Here is a 25,612-nt window from a genome sequence, read left to right on the forward strand (position 1 = left end):
CCTAGTTTCTCATACTGATTTTGCAGAACCTCCTTCCTTGGCCTGCCTATGTTCTTGGCACCTACATGGACCATGACAACTTGATCCTCCCCCTCCCACTGTAAGTTCCTCTCCAGCCTTGAGCAAATCTCCTTAACCCTGGCACCAGGCAGGCAACATAGCTGTCTGAGTTCTCGCTCTTTGCTACAGAGAACAATGGCAATCCCCCTCACTTTACTGCCCCATACTACCACTACTTTCCTTTGTGCTCCCCCCACTTGAATGACTTGCTGGTGCCATGGTCAGTCAGCTCATCCACCCTGCAGCCCCCACACTCATCCAAGCAAGCTGAAAGAACCTCAAACCTATTGGACAATTGCAGAGGCTGACATTCCTGCTCTCTGGATCTCATTATCTGCCTCAGCTCCAGCCACAACCTCCTGTCCCTGACCACCTTCCAAATCAGAAGACCCTATCCTAAGGGGTGTGACCACTTCCTGATACAAAGCGTCCAGGTAACTTTTCCCCCTTCCTGATGTATCAGTGTATGCAGCTCAGCCTCCAGCTTGATGACTCTAGCTCAAACTCCTCAACCCGCAGACACTTATACAGACGTGTTTGCCCTGGATCATACTGGCAGCCAGGAGCTCCTACATGCTGCAGCCATGACACAGCACCTGTTCTGCCATCCTTTTGTTTTAATTACTTATTTTATTCAATTGATTTTCTTTTATGTATTTTATTAATCTTACCACAAATTCCTGTACTAATTTAAACTTTGGGAATAGGATAGACCATAACAATTTGCTAGATACTCACCAAAATGCTAGCTGCTTCCCCTGTAATACAGCAAGAACTGCATCCTATAGGATGAAAAAGTTAGAAAGCAAAGAAGTACATCCCTTCCCCTCCTCATTGAACTCTCTCAAGTCACCAAACTCTTAGCACTCTTGAGGTCACACTGAGAATGTTTGAATTTATGTTCTGAAGCAAAGGGACTAGCTGAGCCCAGGTACAGACAAAAAAATGTTATGGCTAGTTTCCTTAATTAACTATCTACAGCTGCTAGCCAGTGGATAGCTTCTATCTCCCTGCCATGATTGAATCTGCATCTACAACATTCTCAGTCATTCCAGATATGGCTCATGTGTATTTTACTGTAATTGTTAATTTACATTATGGTATGTGCAGCAGGGATAAAGCTGAGTTTAATTGGTTAGATTGTCTGGATATTACAATTTGTTTTTAATGTGAAGTAGCATTAAAGCCAGTAGGGTTCTTAGTTGAATTCAGATCTTCAAAGATGGTGCCAAAGGCCCAGTCAAACCACATTTGGAGCACTCTGTACATTTCTGCCTGCTGCAGAATAAAAAGGCACTGTCCAGCTAAACATTGGGAAGACCAAAGCCATGAGCTCCATGCCTCCCTGCCACTGTCTCAATTTGAATCAGACTGCGGCTATAATGTCCTGTTAAGCAACATATTAAGTTTATATCCTCTCCATCATAAATAACAGCTACTTATACCTTTGTAACATTGCCTTTTCCCAATCTGCGCCTATCTGTTGAAACCCCCCTTATCCATGCCTTTATCATCTCCAGGCTTGACTGTACCAATACACTCTTGGCAAGCTTCAAATGCTCCACTATCCCTCTGTAAACTTAACTCATTGAAAACTTATCCCCCATGCATCTTATCTCATACCAATTCCAGCTTACCTATTACTTCTGTCTCTGCTGACTCTCACTGGCTACACCAATGCCTCCCATTTGAAATTTTCAACATTGTTTAAACCCCTTAATGGTCTCATCCATCCTTATCTCCATAAATCCTTCAGTCCTGCAGCTCCTCCAGCACAATTCCTGATCTTTCTGTTCCATCAACTCTGCCTTTGTATGTAACCCCTCCCTTTGCCCCACTAGTGGCTGTACGTTCAGTCACCCAAGACCTAAGCTCAGGAATTTTCTGAATTAACTTCAGCTTTTAAACTCCTCTTCAAGAGCCTCTTTAAAACCTGCCCTCATTGAACAAGTTTTTGCTCAACCCCCACCCCCGACGTCGTCTCTGGTGTGATGCCCATTTTCTGATTGAGACTCGGGTTTTTATGCTAAAACTGCTATAAATCTAAGTTGTATTTAGGTTTGAAATTAGCAATATTCACAAAAAAATTATTTAATTCAATATGAAGTAATTTGTTAATACTTTCTCTTTCTCTTTAGAGTTGAAAATATGTCCATTCAATTAAAAGAAGTAGGTGACCGTGTAAATTATATAAAGCGTTCGTTACAAACGTTGGATGGTCAAATTGGGCATCTGCAGGACCTCTCTGCCCTTACAGTGGACACATTGAAAGCACTGACTGCTCAGAAAGCTTCGGAGGCCACGAAGATGCACAATGAAATTACTCGTGAGCTGAGCATTTCAAGAAATTTGGGAGATAATCTTTCTGATGCCCCAATCAAAACTTCACTTAAAAAAAAGCACAGCATTGGAACTTATTTTGGCTCCTCTTTTTCTCAGCGAGGAATAGACACTGGTGATTCTGTCTGTGCTGATGGTTCTCTTCAAGCCTACATTAACACTTCCCAAAGAGAGGTGCTACACAGGAAATTTGGTCAAGATTTTCTTCCAGGTTCCCAGATGAATGAAGTGAATGTTCAAGAGGCTGGTTCCTCAGGCTGTGCCTTATTATTAAATGCAGCATCTCCCTCTGAACTTCGACATAGAAGCCATATGGGGTTGGGGAAGACCCAATCTCTGACCAATGATCAGAAACCAGGAAAGTCATTCCACAGCATACCAAATCTCTCCTCCCCATCTGCCAAATTTTTTGTTAGTACCCCATCTCAACCAAGTGGCACAAGCCAGCTGGAGCTTGTAGCAGATTCAGTCGACTCAGTTAAAACTGGTATAGATGCTGATGGCAGTTCTGTTGAATTTGGGGCCTTTGTTGGTAAGTATAATGAAGTTGTTTGTGCTTTACCTGAAGAAATTTGCTGCTGTCCTTCTCATCCTGCTTGCAGCTTCTGTTGCCACGCTACCAACACAGCTTGCTTTAAGACTGAAGGATATTTCAACCACGCATTCATTGACACTGAGAGTAGCACAGACACTGACAACAGTAATGACCGAAGCACTGAATATAATCTGAGCGCTTTGCACGACTTTGAGAACCAGTTTGAAAAGAGAGGACCTCTGCGCACAGGAGACTTTGCTTCAGCCACCATATCAAATAAAGAAACCCATGAACAATACAGAAAAGGGCAGAGAGATTTGGACGATTACTTCATTCAGGCTATCGAATTGCGAGGTCAACATATTAATATTGGGAACTGTGCAGGACTGCTGAATGACCTGTGGAACAAAACCCAATTGAGAGGTTTGAGCTCCTGTACCACTGTAACTTTGCGGGACTTCTGCTGGTTGCAGGTGACTTCACTGTTGGTGCATTGCTTGGGCCTCTCCTTGGTTTAATTTGCCCTTCTCTTTCTCCTTTATTGTGGTTGCCACAAGGCACCACAGCTGTTTTCTGTTTCTCCAGCTTGGTAACATTATACAATATCTACTCAAATGTCTCAGATTTTACCTCAGACCTGTGCTTGGTTTTCAGCAATTTTGAGCATTCCTATACTTTGGTCATTGTCCGACTAGATTTTCTAAAATCATGATAGATTGATCTAAACGCTGAAGTTGAACCTAGTGGGTAGAAGCTTTGATGAAGCTCTGAAAACCTTTTAACTAAATTAAATTTGAAACTTGTTTTGTGCTGAAGTTAAATAACATCCAAATTCACATCTTCAATAGTCAGCTATGTTTTTTTTTACCAAATTCAGTGAAGGGAAAACAAAGAGATACCCTTGGTTGATTTATAGTGGCTTTTTTAAAAGAGAAATTTTCCTGGCTTAGCTTTGACATCTAAAAGGTGTCAAGAAAGTTGAGCTTTGCCAATCAGTGGAAGTTGCAGCCAAGTTCTATTTAACTCAGTTTTGTTTGTGTATGGGAACTCAAAATGCTTGTTTAAATAACAAGGATTTATTGATTGGAATGTACATATTTAGAACTTTATATATGTAAACCAACTGGTGTAAAATACATTTCTTTATCAAAAATATTTTGTGCCATTTGTGAAATGAAGTTTACGGCTCCAATTATAATTGTGGTCTATTTGTGCCTGTAATTGGGGATATGGTATGTGAGGTCAGATCAGAAACGTTTCAAAATTGCATGTACTTTACTAACATTTTGTATTGTCAGTTTGTTAGCGTCCATAAAATTTTTGTTAATCTAAAATTTTGTCTACATTAGGTCACAAAGACAACTTGGACCTCCCAAAATCGGGGACAAGTGAAGCAATGAAGTTAAAAGAGCAGAAATCAGCTATTGGAGTCGTTCATGATTTGGTACATTTTGAAAGATGCTTTTTCTTCCCCTTTTTCATTATGTCTCTTTGAAATGTATATTAATACATCATGTCTTCATTAGGGAGTTCATCATGGTGACCATCATTTGAGGGCTGTGAATTCTTACGCTGGATTTGCTGAACTTCATGGCGATCATTTGACTTCTGGGGCATCTGTCCATGCAGTTTCTTGTAAGTTTTCATCTCTCCAGGATGGACTAACGTACATTTCTGCTTCGGGGTGCCCTGTAATGGACATTTCCAGCAAGCAGTTGGAAGCACTCTTAACACTGAATCTTTAACAGACGGAAATATTATGAAGTATGGTTGATTGGGATCAACTTTCTCAGACCTAGAGTTTTTACTACCAAAAGCTAAATAATTATGATCCAAACTAGATTGTTTAACAGTAGCAGTGGAAATTGGTGTTAGATGAGAGCGATAGAACACAAATTTTCCTAAATGATCAGTCCTTGATCTCCACCTACCATTTGCAATGGTAAAATTGAAGGCCAAGTTAACCCATATTACGTTTGTAATATCGTTGTTGTAGAATGCATTGGTAGCACTCCAAAAACAGGCCTTTATCCAGCCTCCCTGATAGGAAATGATATGTGGGTTTAAAGCAGAAGAACACACAAATACAGTCTGCTTAATGATGTTTGAGTATGTTGGGCCAAATTGCCAGTCTCCTAAAGTGACCCATCTTCCCATTCCCCACAAGATTTGAATTGAACCAATCTGTTTCATTAATATTTCAGTGCTGCAAACTGAGCATATTCTTCAAGGCAGCAACTTACTTGAACTTCCACCCCTAAATTAAAAAAAAATTGTTACCTTCAAAAAAGAAATCCAAACCCTAACCTGATCAGAAATGATCATACATTCCCTGTAGAACAGTCACACTCTCTGCTGCTGAGAGACTGAGCATTGGTTGGTGCACTTTCTTGTTCCTGAGTGCTGACCTGATCGTAGAACTCGTTCTGTGCTAGCTGATAGGAGGTGGATCCGTTGAATATGCAATATTCCACATATGATGTGGTAGACTCCAGAAGGGCATTTCTCTCCAGCAGCAAAGCTCAGAATGAGATGAGCGTTCTTTTTGGAGCAGAAAGAGTACTTCAAATTAAACATATTCTTCCACTTTGCCTGAAATATTCCATTTTGCCTGAAATATTCCATTTTGTGCATTAAACTTGAAATTGAAAATTATTAAATAACAATGTACTGTAGCAGGTAGGTAGTGTTGTAATGAGCAGGGCCAGAAAAAATTGTCTCCTTTATGAAAATTAGTTAAAGGTTGATTTGCATACAAGTAGCTTTGAATCTAGGAGCTTTTACTATGGATAAATGTCTAAATGGCTGAGTACACGTGCTAAAATATTTGGTTAGCATATCTACACCCATTACTGTCGTCTGCAGGATGTTCAGTGTTTACCTTATCCAGCATCTCGCAAATTCTATTTGATTTGTTGAGAAAGGTCACTGAAATGCTTTGACATTAGGAAGCTTATTAGCGTGTGAAGTGCTTGGAGATATGCCAACATATTTGTACATTAGGGTCTTCCCATTCCTTTCTCCAGCTTTTAAAGATCAGGATATCCTCATGACTGTATTGAAGCCCTTTGCAAAAAGAGCAGTCTTTTAGTGTTAACTTTAATCTTTTTCTGTTTACTTCAGTACAAGGTAGAGGTGTTAAAGACTGGATCAGGGCCTCAGCTGAAGACATAACATTCCACCGGGAGGATTCAAAGGCTTCCCTGCTGGTCAGTCTGATTTTCTGTTATCAAATAATGTTGTTATTGTGACTGTTTTTCATTCATAGAATTTGGGAGTTGCTGGCTAGGCCAGCATTTATTGTTCATCCCTAATTGCCCTTGAGTTGGGGGTGAGCTGCCTACTTGAACTGCTGCAGTTCATCTGAATTACAGCTTTTCATATTCATTTTTTTTGATACATCTGAGTACCTTGCTTTGAAGGATAGTTAAGAGTCAAGCACATTGCTATGGGTCTGGGAATCACATTGGCTAGATTGGAATATTCTAGATTTATTTAATTCGCTGAATTTACATTCCCCAACTGCCGTTGTAGGATTTGAACGCCTATCATTGATCATTAGTCCAGGCCCCTGGATCACTAGTGCAATAACATAACCACCCTGCTACCCATAACCATGCCCATTAACAATTTGTTTTTTTAACTAATAGTAAATGTTTTGAACATTCATTTTAAAGGAAATATAGAATGTTGATATCCCTGCATAGTCTACAGGGAAACAAACCATTTGGCCCAACCAGTTTCAGCCTTTACGCTCCACATGAACCTAATTCATCTCGCCCTATCTGTATGTCCTCCTAGTTTCCCCTCGTACTCATCGAGCTTCCCTATTTGCCTCAACTACTAGTGGCAGCAAGTTTCACATTCTTGCCACAGTTTGGATGAAGAAGTTTCTACTGAATTCTTTATTGGATTTTAGTAGTGACTATCTTATTTATGACTCCTAGTTTTGGATTTTAAAGAAAAATGATCAAAATGAAAGAATTTATTTCTTGAACCTTGTAGTATGGTGGTTATATTGTCTTATTTTAGTTCTTATGAAACACAACATAATACTTTGAATGTTTAGATTCTCCTCTAGGTGTTAGTCTGGAGTTGCACCCCTACTTTTGCCAGTAGTGAGGTGTTGCCCATAAGAAAGAGTCAGTGTTGCTTTCTGGTTATTTTGAATTGTCCATGGCTGTGAATTAGATTTTGCTTCTGTTGCTAGAGCTGAATTTCTTATCATATTTCTGTAAAGTTAAATTCAGCATTTTTACCTCCAACAATAAGCTAATAGCCTGCAATTAGGCAGATTAGTTTGATGTGTTAATTACTGAGCAACAGTTGGGTAATTATACACATTCTCGAGCATTTCATACTGTTGATATAACTTCCTTGTGACACTTAGACACCAGGTTTTGTGTAAAAATTGTATTCTGAATCAAAGGACAAACAAGGTTTGCTTATGGGAACGACTGGCAATGCTGAATTTGAGAGAATGTCTAGTTCAAAAACCCAAAGACTCCAGCTGATGCCAGTAGACTTTAAGCTTTTCTCAACATTTTTGCACCGTTTCAAGGGCTGTTTCTCACACCACAGCCTAAGATTTTCCCAGTTCCTGAACAGTTTTGATTGAAACTCTCTTGGTCAACCTGTCATTAATGTAGATGCTGTTGGTTGAATTGAGACTTGTAAGTCCTGCTACAGGTACATTCTAGAAATAAGAGCCTTGTGGCCAGTCTCTTGAACTAATGCCTGAATAATAGTTGGAAACAATTCCAACTTGAGCATTTCTTCTGGATGTAGATGCCCAGTATCTATGGTGTCCCATGTTGCATTAAAATGCAAATTCATAAACTGCTTATTGTGGGTGACTGAAACCATGGAATTTGATGTAAATGGTTATTCCCACTTGAGTCCAATTCATATGCAAAGTTCAAGAATAGCACGTGTCTTGGTTCTTGTGAATGATATGGATGACAAAAGCCAACCTAAGAATGAACCAAAACATTAATTATGCTCCAGATTAAAGGAACGCTAGTAGAGTGTTAGGGCCATCCCCTACTCACTCAAAACAAAAACAGAATTACCTGGAAAAACTCAGCAGGTCTGGCAGCATCGGCGGAGAAGAAAAGAGTTGACGTTTCGAGTCCTCATGACCCTTCGACAGAACTTGAGTTCGAGTCCAAGAAAGAGTTGAAATATAAGCTGATTTAAGGTGTGTGTGTGGGGGGCGGAGAGATAGAGAGAGAGAGAGGTGGAGGGGGGGTGGGGTGTGGTTGTAGGGACAAACAAGCAGTGTTAGAAGCAGATCATCAAAAGATGTCAACGACAATAGTACAATAGAACACATAGGTGTTAAAGTTGGTGATATTATCTAAACGAATGTGCTAATTAAGAATGGATGGTAGGGCACTCAAGGTATAGCTCTAGTGGGGTTTTTTTTTATAATGGAAATAGGTGGGAAAAGGAAAATCTTTATAATTTATTGGAAAAAAAAGGAAGGGGGAAACAGAAAGGGGGTGGGGATGGGGGAGGGAGCTCACGACCTAAAGTTGTTGAATTCAATATTCAGTCCGGAAGGCTGTAAAGTCCCTAGTCGGAAGTCCCTACTCACTCACCCTGTTCCAGTTGAAAGATGTGATTTGTCAGCCTTTCAGCCACGGTATTTAAAAGTCTTGAGCGTGCCAGTTTTTCACAGGGATATAAAAATCATGTTGTGCTTATTTAATTCATTCACAGCATGTGCACCTCACTGGCAAGACATGTATTTTATTGCCATCCCTAATTGCCCATGGTTTAATACAACTAACTTGTTTGTTAATGCCATTTTAAAATGTCCCCAACTGGCTAGCCCAGCTCAGTTCCTGGTCAGTGGTGACCCCCAGGTTAGCCTCAAGAGGTCCAAAGCTCTGTGCGACTCATTGCACAACCCATTTAGCAAGAAATTTTGAACGAGAAATGATATTTAGATTTACAAAAAGAAGCTTTTACTTCTTTATCTCTGAATTCTATCTCAATTTATAGTTTTGTCTGATTTTTGTCACATTTTTTGATCCCTATCATTAGAAGCTTTCGCACTTCCTGCTCTGCAGAATAAATGAACTTTATCCAGTATCGATTGGTCTACCTACATTTGTCATTCAGATAGGATAGTCCTCAGAACATGCTTTGGTGAAGTTGATCATTTTTATAGCTTTTAGAACTTTTATAGCCTCGTACTTCCTCTCTGGAGGCACCATGCATTTATGTTAGCTGTAGAGTTTGTAATTTTTGGCAAAGATATTGATTGTTGAGCAGCTATTTCTTTCATTTGAAAACAAAACCATTACTAGATACTCTTCTCAGCAATAGTTAACTGCAATTAAACTTAACAGTTGCATAAGAAAGAAAAATGCTACTTTTACAGTAGCCACTTTGGGCTAATCAGCAAATTGTTTCTTGATTCTTTGCTAAGTGGCTACTTTTTAAGAAAAATATATCTGCATTTTGAGGCAACATTGTCTTAGGCTTGGGCAATGCTTCTAGACTTCAATTTAAGTCTGAATTCTCTCATAATTTTTATGTACTACCTTGATATAATTCATCCCTGTGATGATTTGAAGATTAAGGTAGCCAGTTATTTTTCTGCACTATAATGTTTCTGTATTGCTTTAAAAAAAGAGACATGCTGTCTAAGCCTTCCGTCTTGCAGCCATCAGGACTGACCGCAAGATTACTAACAGTACAGGGAACAACAATTTATACTACATGCTGATTAGTTGGCAAGCAGACTCTGGTAGAGGTGTTGTCATGGAGAATGCAACAGGGAACAGTTAACTGCCAAGCTTTTGTTTGAATTCAAACTGGGCAGGTCGACTCTTATTGGCCCAGGCATTGCCATGGGGAATGAATGAAGGAATGGCTGTCCCCAAGCATTTTAGTTGTAAAGGGCGCAGTGCATGCAAAGGTCAGGGCCCTGCGTGTGAATATACGCAGAAGTGAGCCACACTGTGAGCCCAACTGATGATCCTAAACTGGTTTTCAGTGTAATTCTTAGCACAATCAGGATTGTTTAGCAAGCGTTGTCCAATCACAGAATCACATCTAATGCTGGACATTGTTTTGAGTTTTGCAAGCATGGGCTGTTTGGGTATGGTCAGTGCTTAATGGACTCCGTCCTTCGCTCAAATTCACCTTTGAAGGAGCAGTCAAATGAGCTCCCTTTCTTAATGTGCTTGAGAAATCTGCCATTGGAGTCTGTACTACTGTCTACCAAAAGCCTACCTTCATTGGCCAGTGTACACATTGGGATTCCTACAGTTTCCCACACAATAAGATTGGCCTTACTGACATCCCTGTAAATAGGGCCCAAAATATTTGCTCACCATGCAAGCTTGATGCAGGAATAGGGTGCATCAAAGCCGTCCTGCAGGATAATGGTTACCCTGATCAGAACATTGCTCACTGTTTATCAAGTAAGCTCATGTATGGGCCGAAGGCTGCCAGTTTCGGTCCTGAAACGTCTGCCTCTCGTTACCCTGGAGGGTAAGGTGTCTCAAATATTTAAGCAACAGGTGAAGCTAGCCGTTTCACGCTGTTACTATGTAGTAGCAACACAAGTGGTATTTGCCACTAACAATACTGCCATCAAGCCAAAAAAGTATTCTGCCTATTTTCAAATGAGTAATGTGGGAATTGAATGTGATGCCAGATATGCAGGCCATACATCCCAACAGCTGGCGCATCGTAGCAAAGAGCACATAACTTTGGCTGTTGGCAACAGGCAAAGCACTGACCGTGCTAAACCATGTGTTTGCAAAACTCAAAGCACAGTGTCAAACATTAGATGTGATTCAGTGATTGGACAACACTGGCTAAACAATCATGATTGTGCTAAGAATTACACTGAAAGCCAGCTGAAAGTTATCAATTGAGCTTGCAGCATGGCTCACATATGCATGCTAGATGCCAGATATATTCACACACACAGGGCCCTGTCCTTTGTAGGCACGCATTGTACATTTTTTAACTCTGCTTACAGGACAACCATTCCCTGGTTCCTTTCCCAAGATGATGTCTGGACCAATGAGTCATCCTGAATTTGAATGAAAGCTTGGTAGTTAACTGTTCTCTGCTGCATTCTCCATGGCAACACCTCTACCAATCAGAATCCACTTGCCAACCAATCACCAAATTGTTGTTCCCTTTACTGTCAGCAATCTTGCGATCTGTCCTAATGAGTGCAAGATGAAAACCTTAGGCAGCATGTCTCTTTTTTCAGCAATACTCAGTCATTTGGTAGTACAGAACTTAGGTTATTTGAATATGTTTCAGTTTTCATATATGGATTCCTAACTTCCTCTATCATTGGGGAGTGCATGAAGATTTTTAGACATGTATTTTGCTTCATTTCAACTTTCTTTGCTGTCACCTTTTCTAAAATAGAGGTGTAATTCCAAAACAAGGTTTGGTTGTGGAACATTTATGACGTTCTGAAGACATGAGCTGCTGTAAAAATTCCTTTTCTTCCCTATGGTGTGACAATTTTGAATATATGACTCCTTTAAAAGAGTTCAACTATATATAAGTGAGCATGATATGCTCAAGAAAATTGGGAAGAACAATTGAAACATAATATATTCAGTACTCTGAAATTCATAATTGAGTAACAATGCCTTACAAAAATTATACTTTGATGCAAGGAAGCAAATGCCCATTAAACACTGCATTCTTGTAATGCTAGTTAAGTTTCAATAGCAAGTCCTTAAAGGGACTAAAAACGAAATGCTGAATACAGTCAGCAGGCCAAGCAACACTGGTAGAGAGAGAAAGCGCTCATTTTCAGTTCTGATGAAAGGTTGCTCTGAAATAGCTTTTAAGCAAGTAGAGGCAGGAAAAGATTAAAAGGAAGAGGTATGTGATTGGTTCATATTAACTAATGTTAAACATACTGGGTTTGAAGAAATTTTTTGAGATTCAGATTTTGGATTTTGTAATTTGAACTTTGCATTACAAACATAATTTTTACCTAACACTGGGTGAGTCATCACAAGAATGAAGTTCTGAAGCCATTGTGCTGTATACATACCAATGTATTCATATATATTATGAACATGCTTTTTCTCTTTTTTAGGACCGTCTTGAAGACAAGCATATTACAACCAGTTGTCAAATGTAAGTGGATGGAATAACAATGATTTGTAGAAATACTGCTAGGTAGCAGTGATCATTGAATTTTACACCCAGTTTGAGAGATAGAAGAGTACGTCTAAGACTTTTTTTAAACTTAAGGGCAATTATGAAGGCATGAAAGCAGACCTAGCTAAAGTGAAACTGGCAAATTAGGTTAAGGGATAGGTCAATAGGGATGCAATGGCAAACATTTAAGGAGATATTTCAGAATACACAGAATAGATACATTCCAAAGAGAGAGAAATTCCAAGGGAGGACCCAACATCTGTGGTTAACCAAAAAAGTTAAAGGTAGCATAAAACATAAAGGAAAACCATGTAATTGCACAAAGATGGGTGGCAGGTCAGAAGATTGGACAGAATATAAAAAGCAGCAAAGAATGACTAAAAGATTAATAACGAGGGAGAAGTGTAAGAGCAAAAGGGAAAGCTAACTAGAAATATGAAGACATAGTAACAGTTTCTATAGATTTTTTTTAAAAAAACTTAAAGTGAGCGTTCCTATAGGAAGTGAGTCTGGGGAATTAATAAAGGAAAATAAGGAGATGGCGGAAGAATTGAACAGGTTTTATTTTTGTTCATTCATGGAATCTGGATGTTGCTGGCTGGGCCAGCATTTATTACCCCTCTCTAGTTGCCCTTGAGAAGGTGGTGGTGAGCTGCCTTCTTGAACCGCTGAAGTCCGTGTGGTGTAGGTACTCCCACAGTGCTGTTAGGGAGGGAGTTCCTGGATTTTGACCAAGCGACAGTGAAGGAACAGTAATATATTTCCAAGTCAGGATGGTGAGTGACTTGGAGGCTAACTTCCAGGTGGTGGTGTTCCCATGTATCTGTTACCCTTCTCCCTCTAGATGGTAGTGGTCATGGGTTTAGGAGGTGCTTTCTAAAGAGAATTGGTGAGTTCCTGTAGTGCATCTTGGTACACACTGCTGCCACTGTGCGTCGGTTGTGGAAGGGGTGCCAGTCAAGCGGGCTGCTTTGTCCTGGATGGTGTCAAACTTCTTGAGTGTTGTTGGAACTGTGCTCATCCAGGCAGGTGGGGAATATTTCATCACAATCCTGACTGGTGCCTTGTAGATGGGGGATAGGCTTTGGGGAGTCAGGAAGTGAGTTAGTCCCTGCAGGATTCCTAGCCTCTGACCTCTTGTAGCCACAGTACTTATATGGCTAGACCAGTTCAGTTTCTAGTCAATGATAACCCCCAGGATGTTGATAGTGGTGGATTCAGCAATGGTAATGTCACTGAAAGTCAAGGGTGGTGTTTGATTTTCTCTTGTTGGAGATGGTCATTGCCTGGCACTATCTGGCATGAATTTTACTCGTCACTTGTCAGCCCCCAAGCATGGATATTGTCCAGGTCTTGCTGCATTTGGACACGGACTGCTTCAGTATCTGAGGAGTCGCGAATGATGCTGAACATTGTGCAATCATCAGCGAACATCCCCACTTCTGACCTTAAGATGGAAGGAAGGTCGTTGAAGCAGCTGAAGATGGTTGGGCCCAGGGCACTACCCTGAGGAACTCCTGCTGTTATGTCCTGGAACTGAGATGATTGACCTCCAACAGCTACGACCATTTTCCTTTTGCGCTTGGTATGACTTGAATCTATGACTTGAATCAGCGGAGAGTTTTCCCCCAGTTTCCATTTGACTCCCAGTTTTGCTAGGGCTCCTCAGTGCCACACTTAGTCAAATGCTGCCTTTGTGTCAAGGGCAGTCACACTCACACTCACACACCACCTCTGGAGTTCAGCCCTTTGTCTATGTTGGAACGAAGACTGTAATGAGGTCAAAAACTGTGACCCTGGCGGAACCCAAACTGAGCGTCAGTAAGCAATTTATTGCTAAGCAAGTGCTGCTTGATAACATTGTTGATGACCCTTTTCATCACTTTAATAATGATCAAGAGTAGTCTGATGGGGCTGTAATCGGCTGGGTTGTATTTATCTTGATTTTTGAGTACAGGAGATACCTGGGCAAATTTCCATTGTTGCCGGGCAGATTTCACTGTTGTAGCTGTACTAGAGCAGCTTGGCTAGGGGCGCGGCAAGTTCTGGAGCACAAGTCTTCAGTAGTATTGTCGGAATATGATAAGTGCTCATGACCTTTGCATTATCCAGTGCTTTCAGCCGTTTCTTGATAGCATGTGCAAACATACAAATTAGGCACAGGAGTAGGCCAATTGGCCCCTCGAGCCTGCTGCACCATTCAATAAGATCATGGCTGATCTAATTTTAACTTCAGATTCCTGCCTACCCTGGATAACCTTTCACTCACTTATCAAGAAGCTATCTACCTCTGCCTTTAAGATATTCAAGGACTCTGCCTTAAACACCTTTTGAGGAAGAGAATTCCAAAGCGTCTCAGCTCTCAGCGCGACTAAGTATTTCCTCATCTCTGTCCAAAATGGGTGACCCCTTATTTTGAAACACTGACCCCCGAGCTCTAGCTTCAATCAAGTTGACTCTTACTCTTCTAAACTCCAGCAGATATAAGCCTAGCCTGTCCAGCCATTCCTCATAAGACAACCCACCCATTCCTGGTATTAGCCTAGTAAACCTTCTCTGAACTGCTAATGCATTTACATCTTTGGTTAAATAAGGAGACCAATACTGTACGCAGTACTGCAGATGTTGTCTCACCAGTGCCCTGTATAACTGAAGCATAACCTCCCCGCTCTTGTATTCAATTCCCCTCGTAATAAAAAAAAACATTGTTAGCTTTGCTAATCATTGGCTGCGCCTGCATAGTAACCTTTGTGTTTCATGCAGTAGGACGCCCAGATCCCTCTGCATCATCTCTGTAATTTCTGTTTAGATTATGTCTTTTTTATTCCTCTTGCCAAAATGGACAGCCTCACATTTTCCTACATGATAATCTATTTGCCAGATCTTTGTCCACTCACTTAACCTATCTATGTCACTTTGTAGCCTCCTTATGTCCTCTTCACAACTTATTTTCCTACCTATCTTTGTGTCAGCAAATTTAGCAAGCATACCAGTGATCCCTTCATCCAAGTCATTTAAATAAATTGTAAAAAGTTAAGGCCCCAGCATCTGATCCCTGTGGCACACCACTTGTCACATCCTGTCAACCTGAAAATGAGCCATTTATGCCTATTCTGTTTCCTGTTAGCCAATCTTCTCTTGATGCCAGTATGTTACCCCCTACACTATGAGCTTTTATTTTCCACAGTAACCTTTTGACGAGGCATCTTTTCAAATGCCTTCTGAAAACCTAAGCATAGTACATCCACTGGTTCCCCTTTATCCACAGCACCTGTTACTACTTCAAAGAATTCCAATAAATTGATTAAACATAATCTCCCTTTCACAAAGCCATGTTGACTCTGCCTGGTCACCTTGAATTTTTCTAAGTGCCCTGTTGTATTCAATTCCCCTCGTAATAAAAAAAAGGGATCAGATGCTGGGGCCTTAACTTTTTACAATTTATTTAAATGACTTGGATGAAGGGATCACTGGTATGCTTGCTAAATTTGCTGACACAAAGATAGGTAGGAAAATAAGTTTTTAATAATAGCTTCTAACATTTTCCCTATGACAGATGTTAAGCTAACTGGCCTGTAGTTTCCTGCTTTCTGTCTCCTTCCCTTTTTGAATAAAGGAGTTACTTTAGCTATTTCCAATCTAATGGAACGTTCCCCAAATCTAGGGAATTTTAGGAAATTAAAACCAATGCATCAAATATCTCACTGGCCACTACTTTTAGGCCCCCAGGATGAAACCCATCAGGACATGGGAACTTGTCAACCCGCAGTTCCAACCATTTGCTAAGTACCACTTCCCTGGTGATTGTCATTTTCTTGAGTTCCTCCCTCCCTTACAGTTCCAGATTTGCAGCTATTTCTGGGATGTTATTTTTATCCCCTATAGTGAAGATCGATGGAAAATACCTGTTCATTTAATCTGCATCTCCTTATTTTCCACTATTAATTCCCCAGACTTCGCTTCTACAACACCAATGCTCACTTGGTTAACTTTATTTTTACTAATTATCAATGGAAACTCATATCTGTATAGTTATAGCTAGCTTTGTCTCGTACTCTAATTTTTCCCTCCTTATTAAACATCTAGTCATTCTTTGCTGATTTTTATATTCTATCCAACCTTCTGACCTGCCTCCCATCTTTGCACAATTATATGCTTTTTTGTTAAGTCTGTAACTTTCTTTAGTTATCACGTGGAGTGAATTGAATTGGCTGAAGCCTGGAATCTGTGATGCTGAGGGCCTCCAGAGGAAGCCAACATGGATCACCTGCTCAGCACTTATGGCTGAAGATTGTTGCAAATGCTTCAGTTTTATCTTCTGCATTGAAGTGCTGGACTGCCAGCATTGGGATGCTTCATGGGTTCCAGAGTCCATGTTGAGGGCTCCCAAGACAACTCCATCCTGACTGTATACCACTATGCTGCCATCTCTGATGGGCTGTCCTGCTTGTGGGACAGGGCATACCCAGGGATGGTGGTGATGTCTGGGACATTATCTGTAAGGTATGATTCAGTGAGGATGACTATGTTAGCCCATTATTTGACTAGTCAGTGAGACATCTGTCCTAATTTTGGCATAAGCACCTAGATGTTAATTTTGCATCGGTCTTCACTATAGAGGATACATGCAACATCTCAAATAGCTGTAAATCAGGAAATGGAAGAGAGGTAGGAACTTGAGAAAATTACAATCACCAGGGTAGTGGTATTAACCGTATTGTTGGAGCTGCAGATTGACAAGCCCCTGGGTCCTGATGGACTTCATCCCAGGGTCTTAAAAGAAGTGGCTAGTGAGATAGTTGATGCTATGGATTTAATTGCCCAAAATTCCCTAGATTCAGGAAGGGTTCCATTTAATTGGAAAATAGCAAGCGTAGCTCCTTTATTCAGAAAGGGAGGCAATCGGAAAATGGGAAGCTACAAACCAGTTAGCTTAACATCTGTCATAGGGAAAATGTTAGAAGCCACTTATAACGACATTATGGGAGGGCACTTAGAAAAATTCTTGGTAATCAGGCACAGTGAACATGGTTTTGTGAAGGAGGAACCATGTTTACCCAATTTATTAGAGTTCTTTGAACAAGTAAACTCTGCAGTGGCTAAAGGGGAACCAGTGGAAGTACTGTACTGAGAATTCCAGAAGGCATTTGATAAAGGATGATTGCAGAAAGTAGAAGCTCATGGTGTAGGGGTTAACATATTGGCATGGATAGAAGATTGGCTAGCTAACAGGAAACAGGCATTTATGGGTCATTTTCTGGTTGGCAGGATGTAACGAGTGGTGTGCCACAGGGATCAGTGCTGAGGCCTCAGCTTTTTACAATTTATATAAATGACTTGGATGATGCGACCAAAGATATGGCTGCTAAATTAGGAAGTCAGTTGTGAAGAGGACATAAGGAGGCTACAAAGGGATATAGATAGGTTAAGTGAGCAGGCAAAGATCTGACAATGGAGCATAATGTGGGAAAATGTGAAATTGTCCATTTTGGCAAGAAGAACCATATTACCTAAATGGGGAGAGATTGCAATGCTCTGAGCTGAAGAGGGATCTGGATGTCTTAGTGTGTGAATAGAAAAGGGTAATATGCAGGTATAGCAAGTAAGTAGGAAAGCTGATTGAATATTATCGTTTATTGCAAGGAGGATTGAATACAAAGGTAGGGGGTTATACAGTGCACTGGTGAGACCACATCTGAAGTACTGTATACAATATTAGCCTCCTTATTTAAGGAAGGATGTAAATGCATTGGAAGCAGTTCAGAGAAGTTTTTTTAATTTCAGTTCTCCAAGCACAATCAGAGAGAATGTATAACATAATTAAAAACACTGTAAATCTGAAGTAGGCAAACTGCTTTTCCCTCAACTCAATGTCCCTTGCTTGCCAGTGTTGAATAGCATGGCCCTTATTAACATGATTTAGTTAAATACCCTAGTCACAGATGGCTAAATAATTGGGCGGTTTGTCTTACAAGGAAAGGTCAGACAAGCTCGGCTTATATCCGCTGGAGTTTAGAAGAGTAAGGGGTGACTTGATTGAAACATATGAGGGGTCTTAACAGGGTGGATGTGGAAAGGATGTTTCCTCCTGTGGGAGAATCTAGAACTAGGGATCACTGCTTAAAAATAAGGGGTTGTTCATTTAAAACACAGAGGAGAGTTTTTCTGAGGGCCGTGAATCTTTGGAACTTTCTTCCTCAGGTGGTGGAAGCAGAGTCTTTGAATGTTTGTAAGGCAGAGGTTAATAGATTGTTGATTAGTAAGGGATTGAAAGGGTATTGGAGGTAGCAGCAGTGTTGAGGTTACAATCAGATCAGCCACGAACTTATTGAATGGCAGAGCAGGCATGAGGGGCAGATAGTGGCCTACTCTTAATTGGTATGTTTGTAGGTAAGTGGCTGCATTCAAGCATTGCATCATACTGTTTCCTTAAAGTACCAGTGACCGGTGTACAAGGACACCCTTGTTGCACATTCCCCTCTCAATTTATAGCCGCTCAGATAATTTGCCTTCCTGTTTTTGCTACCAAAATGGATAACCTCACATTTATCCACATTATACTGCATCTGCCATGCATTTTCCCACTCACTCAGCTTGTCCAAATCACACTGAAGCATCTCTGCATCCTCCTCACAGCTCACCCTCCCATCCAGCTTTGTCTCATATGCAAATTTTGAGATATTACACTTAATTCCCCATCTAAATCATTAATATTGTGAATAACTGGAGTCCCAGCACCAATCCCTGCGGTACCCCACTAGTCACTGCCTGCCATTTGGAAAAAGACCCGTTTATTCCTACTCTGTTTCCTGTCTGCCAACCAGTTTTCTATCCATCTCAATACACTACCCCCAATCCCACGCGTTTTAATTTTACGCGCTAATCTCTAATGTGGGACTTTGCCGAAAGCCTTCTGAAAGTCCAAATAAACCACATCCACTGGCTCCCCCTCATCAACTCTGCTAGTTACATCCTTGAAAGATTCCAGTAGATTTGTCAAGCATGATTTTCCTTTCGTAAATCACAGTCTGAGGATACAGGGTAGACCATTTAAGACTGAAATGAGAAATTTCTTCACCCAGAGAATGGTGAGCCTATGGAATTCGCTACTGCAGAGTAGTTGAGGCCAAAACATTGTATGTTTTCAAGGAGTTGGTTATAGCTCTTAGGGCGAAAGGGATCAAAGGATATGGGGAGAAAGTGGGAACAGTCTATTGAGTTGGGTGATCAGCCATGATCATAATGAATGGTGGAGCAGGCTCGAAGGGCCAAATGGCCTACTCCTGCTCCTGGTTTCTATGTTATGCTTTCTCTCTGTGCTTGGAGAACTGAAATTTTAAAAATTCTCGGATCAAGGCTATGATTTCGTTGATGGAGCATCTGTTCAAAAGGCTAATTCAGACAGAAGTAGCGCTCTGCATCATTGTTTAGTTGCTGCAATAACAAAACATTATTTCAATAGGATAGGATCTGCTCTTTGGGTAAAGTAGAATGTCAGTTGTTACAGCACACAAGGACTAATCTGTTCAGTGCATAAGCTTACTATAGTGAAAAGTAGCTAATGATGTCATTCAAATTAATGTTTAGCATCATACTCTAGAAATTATTAAAACTGTAGCATGGGTGTGTCACAAATTTAGATTTTCAGCAAAACTACTTGTAGAAGATAACTTGTTTATAGAATCAATTAAATTTAAATTGGTTTAAATGTTTTTGGCTAGATACAAGCTGTTTATTTCTCTGTTTCAGGGCGGCTGGTGAAGATGCCTTAAATGGTAAGTCTTAAAACTAAACTGGAACTGCAAGTTATGTCACTTGTTTTCCAAGAAATGTTGCATTTTAAGAATGTAGGTTATCTTAATCTCATGCTCAAACATCTAGATGGAGCGTTTTTTTTAAAAAGAAAACTCTCTCACTCTTTCTGTTGTAATTATCAATTCTAATATTTGTTACAGAAGCCTTGGCTTCTGACTTGCTCCTATTTGAATTTTATGCTTTGATATGACACACCAACCTGTAGGGCACACCTTGTTTTAATACCCAAGCTACTTTGTACTCATGCACCATATTCTAATGAATACTAAATTGGTTGTTGCTGAGAGTTCAAGTTGATTTATATAAGGGAAACAGTGTATTGTTAATATTCAGAATCTGGCATAAACCTCTGAGACCTAATTCCAATAAGCCTTTTCCAACTAAGCACCTTGTTTGTTTTCTGCTTTAAAGTGAATGTGCCTTGTTTTAAGAGCATAATTGCATTCCTTTCATTTTGGAGTGAATTTTGGAACATGTCCTTTACAAATACTTTAATCCTTTTCTTTCATTAACTTTGTTCAAATATTGCAGCTCTCTTTCTGCATATCTGACTTGCCCAATACAGGCAAAGCATCAACACAGATCATTCTGTATATCCAGGTTGTCTGAGAAAATAATCATTCTGTCCTCATAATGTGCATAGCATGTCTAAAATCTGTTTTGGATATTGAGCAACACCTGAAGTATTTATACAGGGCCAGCAGGTCAACCAACAGAAGTTAACTTTACAACAAATCTACTGAGATTTCTTCACTCATGCTGAAAGACCATATCAGAGCTCTTACTTATAGCCACAGGTGTAAGAATATTTTTTTTAATTCATTAGCAGGATGTGGGCTTCGCTGGCTGGGCCAGCATTTATTGCCCATCCCTAGTTGCTCTTGAGAAGGTGTTGGTGAGCTGCCGCCTTGAATCGCTACAGTCCATATAGTGTAGGTACACCCACAGTGCTGTTAGGAAGGAAGTTCCAGGATTTTCACCCAGTGACAGTGAAGGAATGGAGATATATTTCCAGGATGGTGAATGACTAGGAGAGGAACTTCCAGGCAGCAGTGTTCCCATCTATCTGTTGCCCTTGTCCTTCTAGATGGTAGTGGTAGTTTGTTTGGAAGGTGCTGTCTTAGGAGCCTTGGTGAATTCCTGCAGTACATCTTGTAGATGGTACACACTGCTGTTACTGTGCATCGGTGGTGGAGGGAGTGAATGTTTGTGGATGTGGTGCCAATCAAGCAGACTGCTTTGTCCTGCACGGTGTCCAGCTTCTTCAGTTTTGTGGGAGCTGCACTCATCCAGGAAAGTGGGCAGTATTCCATCACATTCTGACTTGTGCCTTGTAGATGGTGGACAGGCTTTGGGGATTTAGGAGGTGAGTTACTCATCGCACGATTCCTAGCCTCTGACCTGCTCTTGTAGCCACAGTATTTATATGGCTAGTCCAGTTTAGTTCCTGGTCAATGGAACAACCCCCCCACCCCTGATGTTGATAGTGGGGGATTCAATGATGGTAATGCCATTGAACGTCAAGGGGCGATGGTTGGATTCTTTTTTTCTTGTTGGAGATAGTCATTGCCTGGCATTTGTGTGGCATGAATGTTACTTGTCACTTGTCAGCCCAAGCCTGGATGTTGTCCAGGTCTTGCTGCATTTGGACATGGGCTGCTTCAGTTTCTGAGAGTCGCGATTGGTGCTGAACATTGTGCAATCATCAGCAAACATTTCCACTTCTGACTTTATGATGGAAGGAAGGTAATTGATGAAGCAGCTGAAGATGGTCAGGCCTAGGACACTACCCTGAGGAACTCCTGCAGTGATGTCCTGGAGCTGAGATGACTAACCTCCAACAACCACAGCCATCTTCATTTGTGCTAGGTATGACTCCAACCAGCAGCGAGTTTACCCCTGATTCCCATTGACTCCAGTTTTGTTAGGGCTCCTTGATGCCACACTCAGTCAATGGCCGCCTTGATGTCAAGAGCAGTGACTCTCACTTCACCTCGGGAATTCACTTCTTTTGTCCATGTTTGAACCAAGGCTGTTATGAGGCGGAACCCAAACTGGGCATCAGTGAGCAGGTTATTGCTAAGCAAATGATGCTTGCTAGCATTGTTGATGACCCCTTCCATCACTTTACTCATGATGGAGAGTAGACTGATGGGATGGTAATTGGCTGGGTTGGATTTGTCCTGTTTTTTGTGTACAAGACATACCTGGGCAATTTTCCACATAGCCGGGCAAGATGCCAGTGTTGTAGCTGTACCAGAACAGCTTGGTTAAGGGCGAGGCAAATTCTGGAGCACAAGTCTTCAGTACTATTGCGGGAATATTGTCAGGGCCCATAGCCTTTTCAATATCCAGTGCCTTCAGCTGTTTCTTGATATGACGTGGAGTGAATCAAATTGGCTGAAGACTGGCATCAGTGATGCTGGGGTCCTCCGCAGGAGGCTGAGATGGATCATCTACTTGGTACTTCTGGCTGAAGGTTGTTTTGAATGCTTCAGCCTTATCTTTTGCACTGCTGTGCTGTGCTCTTCCATCATTGAGGACGGGGATATTTGTGGAGCCGCCTCCTCCAGTGAGTTGTTTAATTGTCCACTACCATTCGTGACTTGATATGGCAGACTGCAGAGCTTAGATCTGATCTGTTGGTTGTGGGATTGCTTAGCTCCGTCTGTCACTTGCTGCTTATGCTGTTTGGCACACAAGTAGCCCTATGTTATAGCTTCACCAGATTGACACCTCATTTTTAGGTGTGCCTAGAGCTGCTCCTGGCATGTCCTCCTGCACTCTTCATTGAACCAACGTTGATCCCCTGGCTTGATGGTAATGGTAGAGTGGGGGATGCGCTGGACCATGAGGTTACAGATTGTGTTCGAGTACATTGCTGCTGCTAATGGCCCACAGCACCTCATGGATGCCCAGTCTTGAGTCGCTAGATCTGTTTGCAATCTATCCCACTTAGCATGGTAGTGGGTATCCTCAGTGTGAAAGTGGGACTTCGTCTCCACAATGACTGATAGCACAATCATAGGCAGATGCATCTGCGGCAGGTTGGTTGGTGAGGTTGAAGTCAAGTATGTTCTTCCCATATGTTGGTTCCCTCACCACCTGCCGCAGTTGCATTTAGGACTCAGCAAGCTCGGACAGTAGTGGTGCTACGGACCCACTCTTGGTGATGGATATTGAAGTCCCGCACCCAGAGTACATTCTGTGCCCTTGCCACCCTCAGTGCTTCCTCCAAGTGATGTTCAACATGGAGGAGCACTGATCATCAGTTGTGGGAAGGCAGTGCGTGGTAATCAGCAGGAGGTTTCCTTGCCTATGTTTGACCTAATGCCATGAGACTTCATGGGGTCTGGAGTCAATGTTGAGGATTCCCAGGGCAACTCCCTCCCAACTGTATACCGCTGTGCCCCCACCTCTGCTGGGTCTGTCCCGCCAGTGGGACAGGACATAGCAAGGGATTGGGATGGTGGTGTCTGGGGCATTATCTGTAAGGTATGATTCCATGAGGATGACTATGTCAGGCTGTTGCTTGACTCGTCTGTGAGGCAGCTGTCCCAATTTCAGCACTAGCCCCCAGATGTTAGTAATGAGGACTTTGCAGGGTCGACAGGGCCGAGCTTGCCGTTGTTGTTGCCATTTCCGGTGCTAGGTTGATGCCGGGTGGTCCATCTGGTTTCATTCCTTTTTTTGTGACTTTGTAGCAGTTTGTCATAACTGAGTGGCTTGCTAGGCCATTTCAGAGGGCATTTAAGCATCAACCACATTGCTGTGGGTCTAGAGTCATGACAGATTTCCTTCCCTAAAGGGACATTAGTGAACCAGATGGGTTTTTATAACAATTGACAATAGTTTCACGGTCTTCATTAGCCTTTTAATGCCAAATTTTCATTGAATTCAAGTTCCACCATCTGCCGTGGCGAGACTCGAACCCGGGTCCCCAGATCATTACCCTGGGTCTCTGGATTACTAATCTAGTCATGATACCACTATGCCGTCACCTTCCCCAAATATTTAACACCAGTCTCATTACTCCAAGGAAATTGCAGGTTACTTTGATATCAGTGTTAACTTGTTTACAATATCTATACTAAAGCACCAAATGATCTGTAAACAATTCAACATAATGTATATCATTAAATAATGAGGTACATGGTTTTAGTGTGGTCTTGGGATTCTGAAATGTTTCGAGCTCTTATATTTTCTAGTGCAGCAGTTCCATTTATGTGTATGTTTTAATGTTTTTAATTTCCATCTGTTTCAGCACAACACTTTTACAATGCTCATCAATCTCATGGAAGGCACAAGAAAATAGGAGGTGAGATATACTGATATTTTCTCACAACTCCTTTTCGTGCCAAATATTGAACTAAAATGTGCTGGCCTTTTTCTTTTGCAACTAAGCAAAGTTTTAGAAGAGTTGCTTTCTTCAGAGACTATAATCTAGTTCCTAGTACTTAAATATACCTTTCTTCTGCAAGAATTGGGTAAATTTTATTTCGAAATGTTTAAACCTTATTTTTTCCCTCTTCCACCTCATAGTAATTGGATCTCCTTTCAAGCCTGTACTGGATGTAAATTATTACTATTCAGGTCAGTATTATTAAATAAATATAAAAACTACACAATTCGTGATAAATGTCTCAATGCATTGACTAATTGAGATGTGTACCTTTCTTTTTACAGCTGTTGAAAAGAATAATTTGATGAGGCTTTCTCAGAGCATTCCGTTTACTCCTCTCCCAAACAGAGGTGAGTAGAATTAATATCAAAACTAGACAGAACTGATCTTTTTTGACCAGAATGCAGTATGTTTAGTCATTTGTTCCAGCTAGCACATTCTATTGTTCTACATTCTACATTCAACATCTTCTGTTAGGTACGTACAAACTTAAATATCTCTTCCAGGTAGCCCATAAGACGTAGGAGTAGAAGTAGGCCATTCAGCCCATTAGTCTGCTCTGCTGTTCAATGAGATCATGGCTGATTGGATAATCCTCAACTCCACTTTCCTGCTTGTTTCCCCATGACTCTTGATTCCCTTACTGATTAAAAATCTATCTTAGCTTTGAATGTATTTAACAACCCAGCTTCTACAACCCTCTGCAGTAAAGAATTCCACAGATTAACTACCCTCAGAAGAAATTCCTCTTCATCTCTGTCCTAAATGGGCAACCCCTCACTCTGAGATTATGCCCTCTGGTCCTGGACTCTCCCACTAGGGGAAACAACCTCTCAGCATCTACCCTGTTAAGCCCCCTAAGAATCTTATGTTTCAAGAAGGCCGCCTTTCATTCTTCTAAACTCCAGTGAGTACAGGCCCAGCCTCTCCCTAAAATCCCTCCATACCCAGGATCAACCTAGTGAGCTTTCTCTGGACTGCCTCCAATGCCAAGTATATCTTAAATAAGGGGACCAAAACTGTTCACAGCATTCTAGGTTTGGTCTAAGTAGTACCTTGTATAGTTTTAGCAAGACTTCCCTATTTTTATACTCCATTCCCTTTGAAATAAAGGCCAACATTCCATTTGCCTTCCCTATTACCTGTTGGACTTGTGTGTTAGCTTTTTGGGATTCATACACAAGGACTCCCAAATCCCTCTGTGCTGCAGCCTTCTGCAGTCTTTCTCCATTTAAGTAATATTCAGCTCCACTCTTCTTCCTGCCAAAGTGCATAACCTCACATTTCCCCACATTATA

The 25,612-nt window shown here is 41.2% G+C and overlaps 1 protein-coding gene across 5 annotated transcripts in view; it reads left to right on the top strand.

Moving 5' to 3' along the window:
- The window catches only part of trpm7 (transient receptor potential cation channel, subfamily M, member 7), a 137,883-nt gene that overhangs the window by 81,288 nt on the left and 30,983 nt on the right, over nucleotides 1-25,612 (top strand). For all 5 annotated transcript variants that reach the window (XM_041174948.1, XM_041174949.1, XM_041174951.1 and 2 more), the window contains 9 exons: nucleotides 2,199-2,932; nucleotides 4,285-4,379; nucleotides 4,462-4,570; nucleotides 6,059-6,144; nucleotides 12,033-12,073; nucleotides 19,847-19,872; nucleotides 24,177-24,230; nucleotides 24,455-24,505; nucleotides 24,599-24,664. In XM_041174948.1, coding sequence (XP_041030882.1) covers nucleotides 2,199-2,932; nucleotides 4,285-4,379; nucleotides 4,462-4,570; nucleotides 6,059-6,144; nucleotides 12,033-12,073; nucleotides 19,847-19,872; nucleotides 24,177-24,230; nucleotides 24,455-24,505; nucleotides 24,599-24,664 — 1,262 coding nt within the window. The remainder of the gene's footprint in view (nucleotides 1-2,198; nucleotides 2,933-4,284; nucleotides 4,380-4,461; nucleotides 4,571-6,058; nucleotides 6,145-12,032; nucleotides 12,074-19,846; nucleotides 19,873-24,176; nucleotides 24,231-24,454; nucleotides 24,506-24,598; nucleotides 24,665-25,612) is intronic.

This window comes from Carcharodon carcharias, chromosome 26, assembly GCF_017639515.1.
Source record: "Carcharodon carcharias isolate sCarCar2 chromosome 26, sCarCar2.pri, whole genome shotgun sequence".
NCBI lineage: Eukaryota > Metazoa > Chordata > Chondrichthyes > Lamniformes > Lamnidae > Carcharodon > Carcharodon carcharias.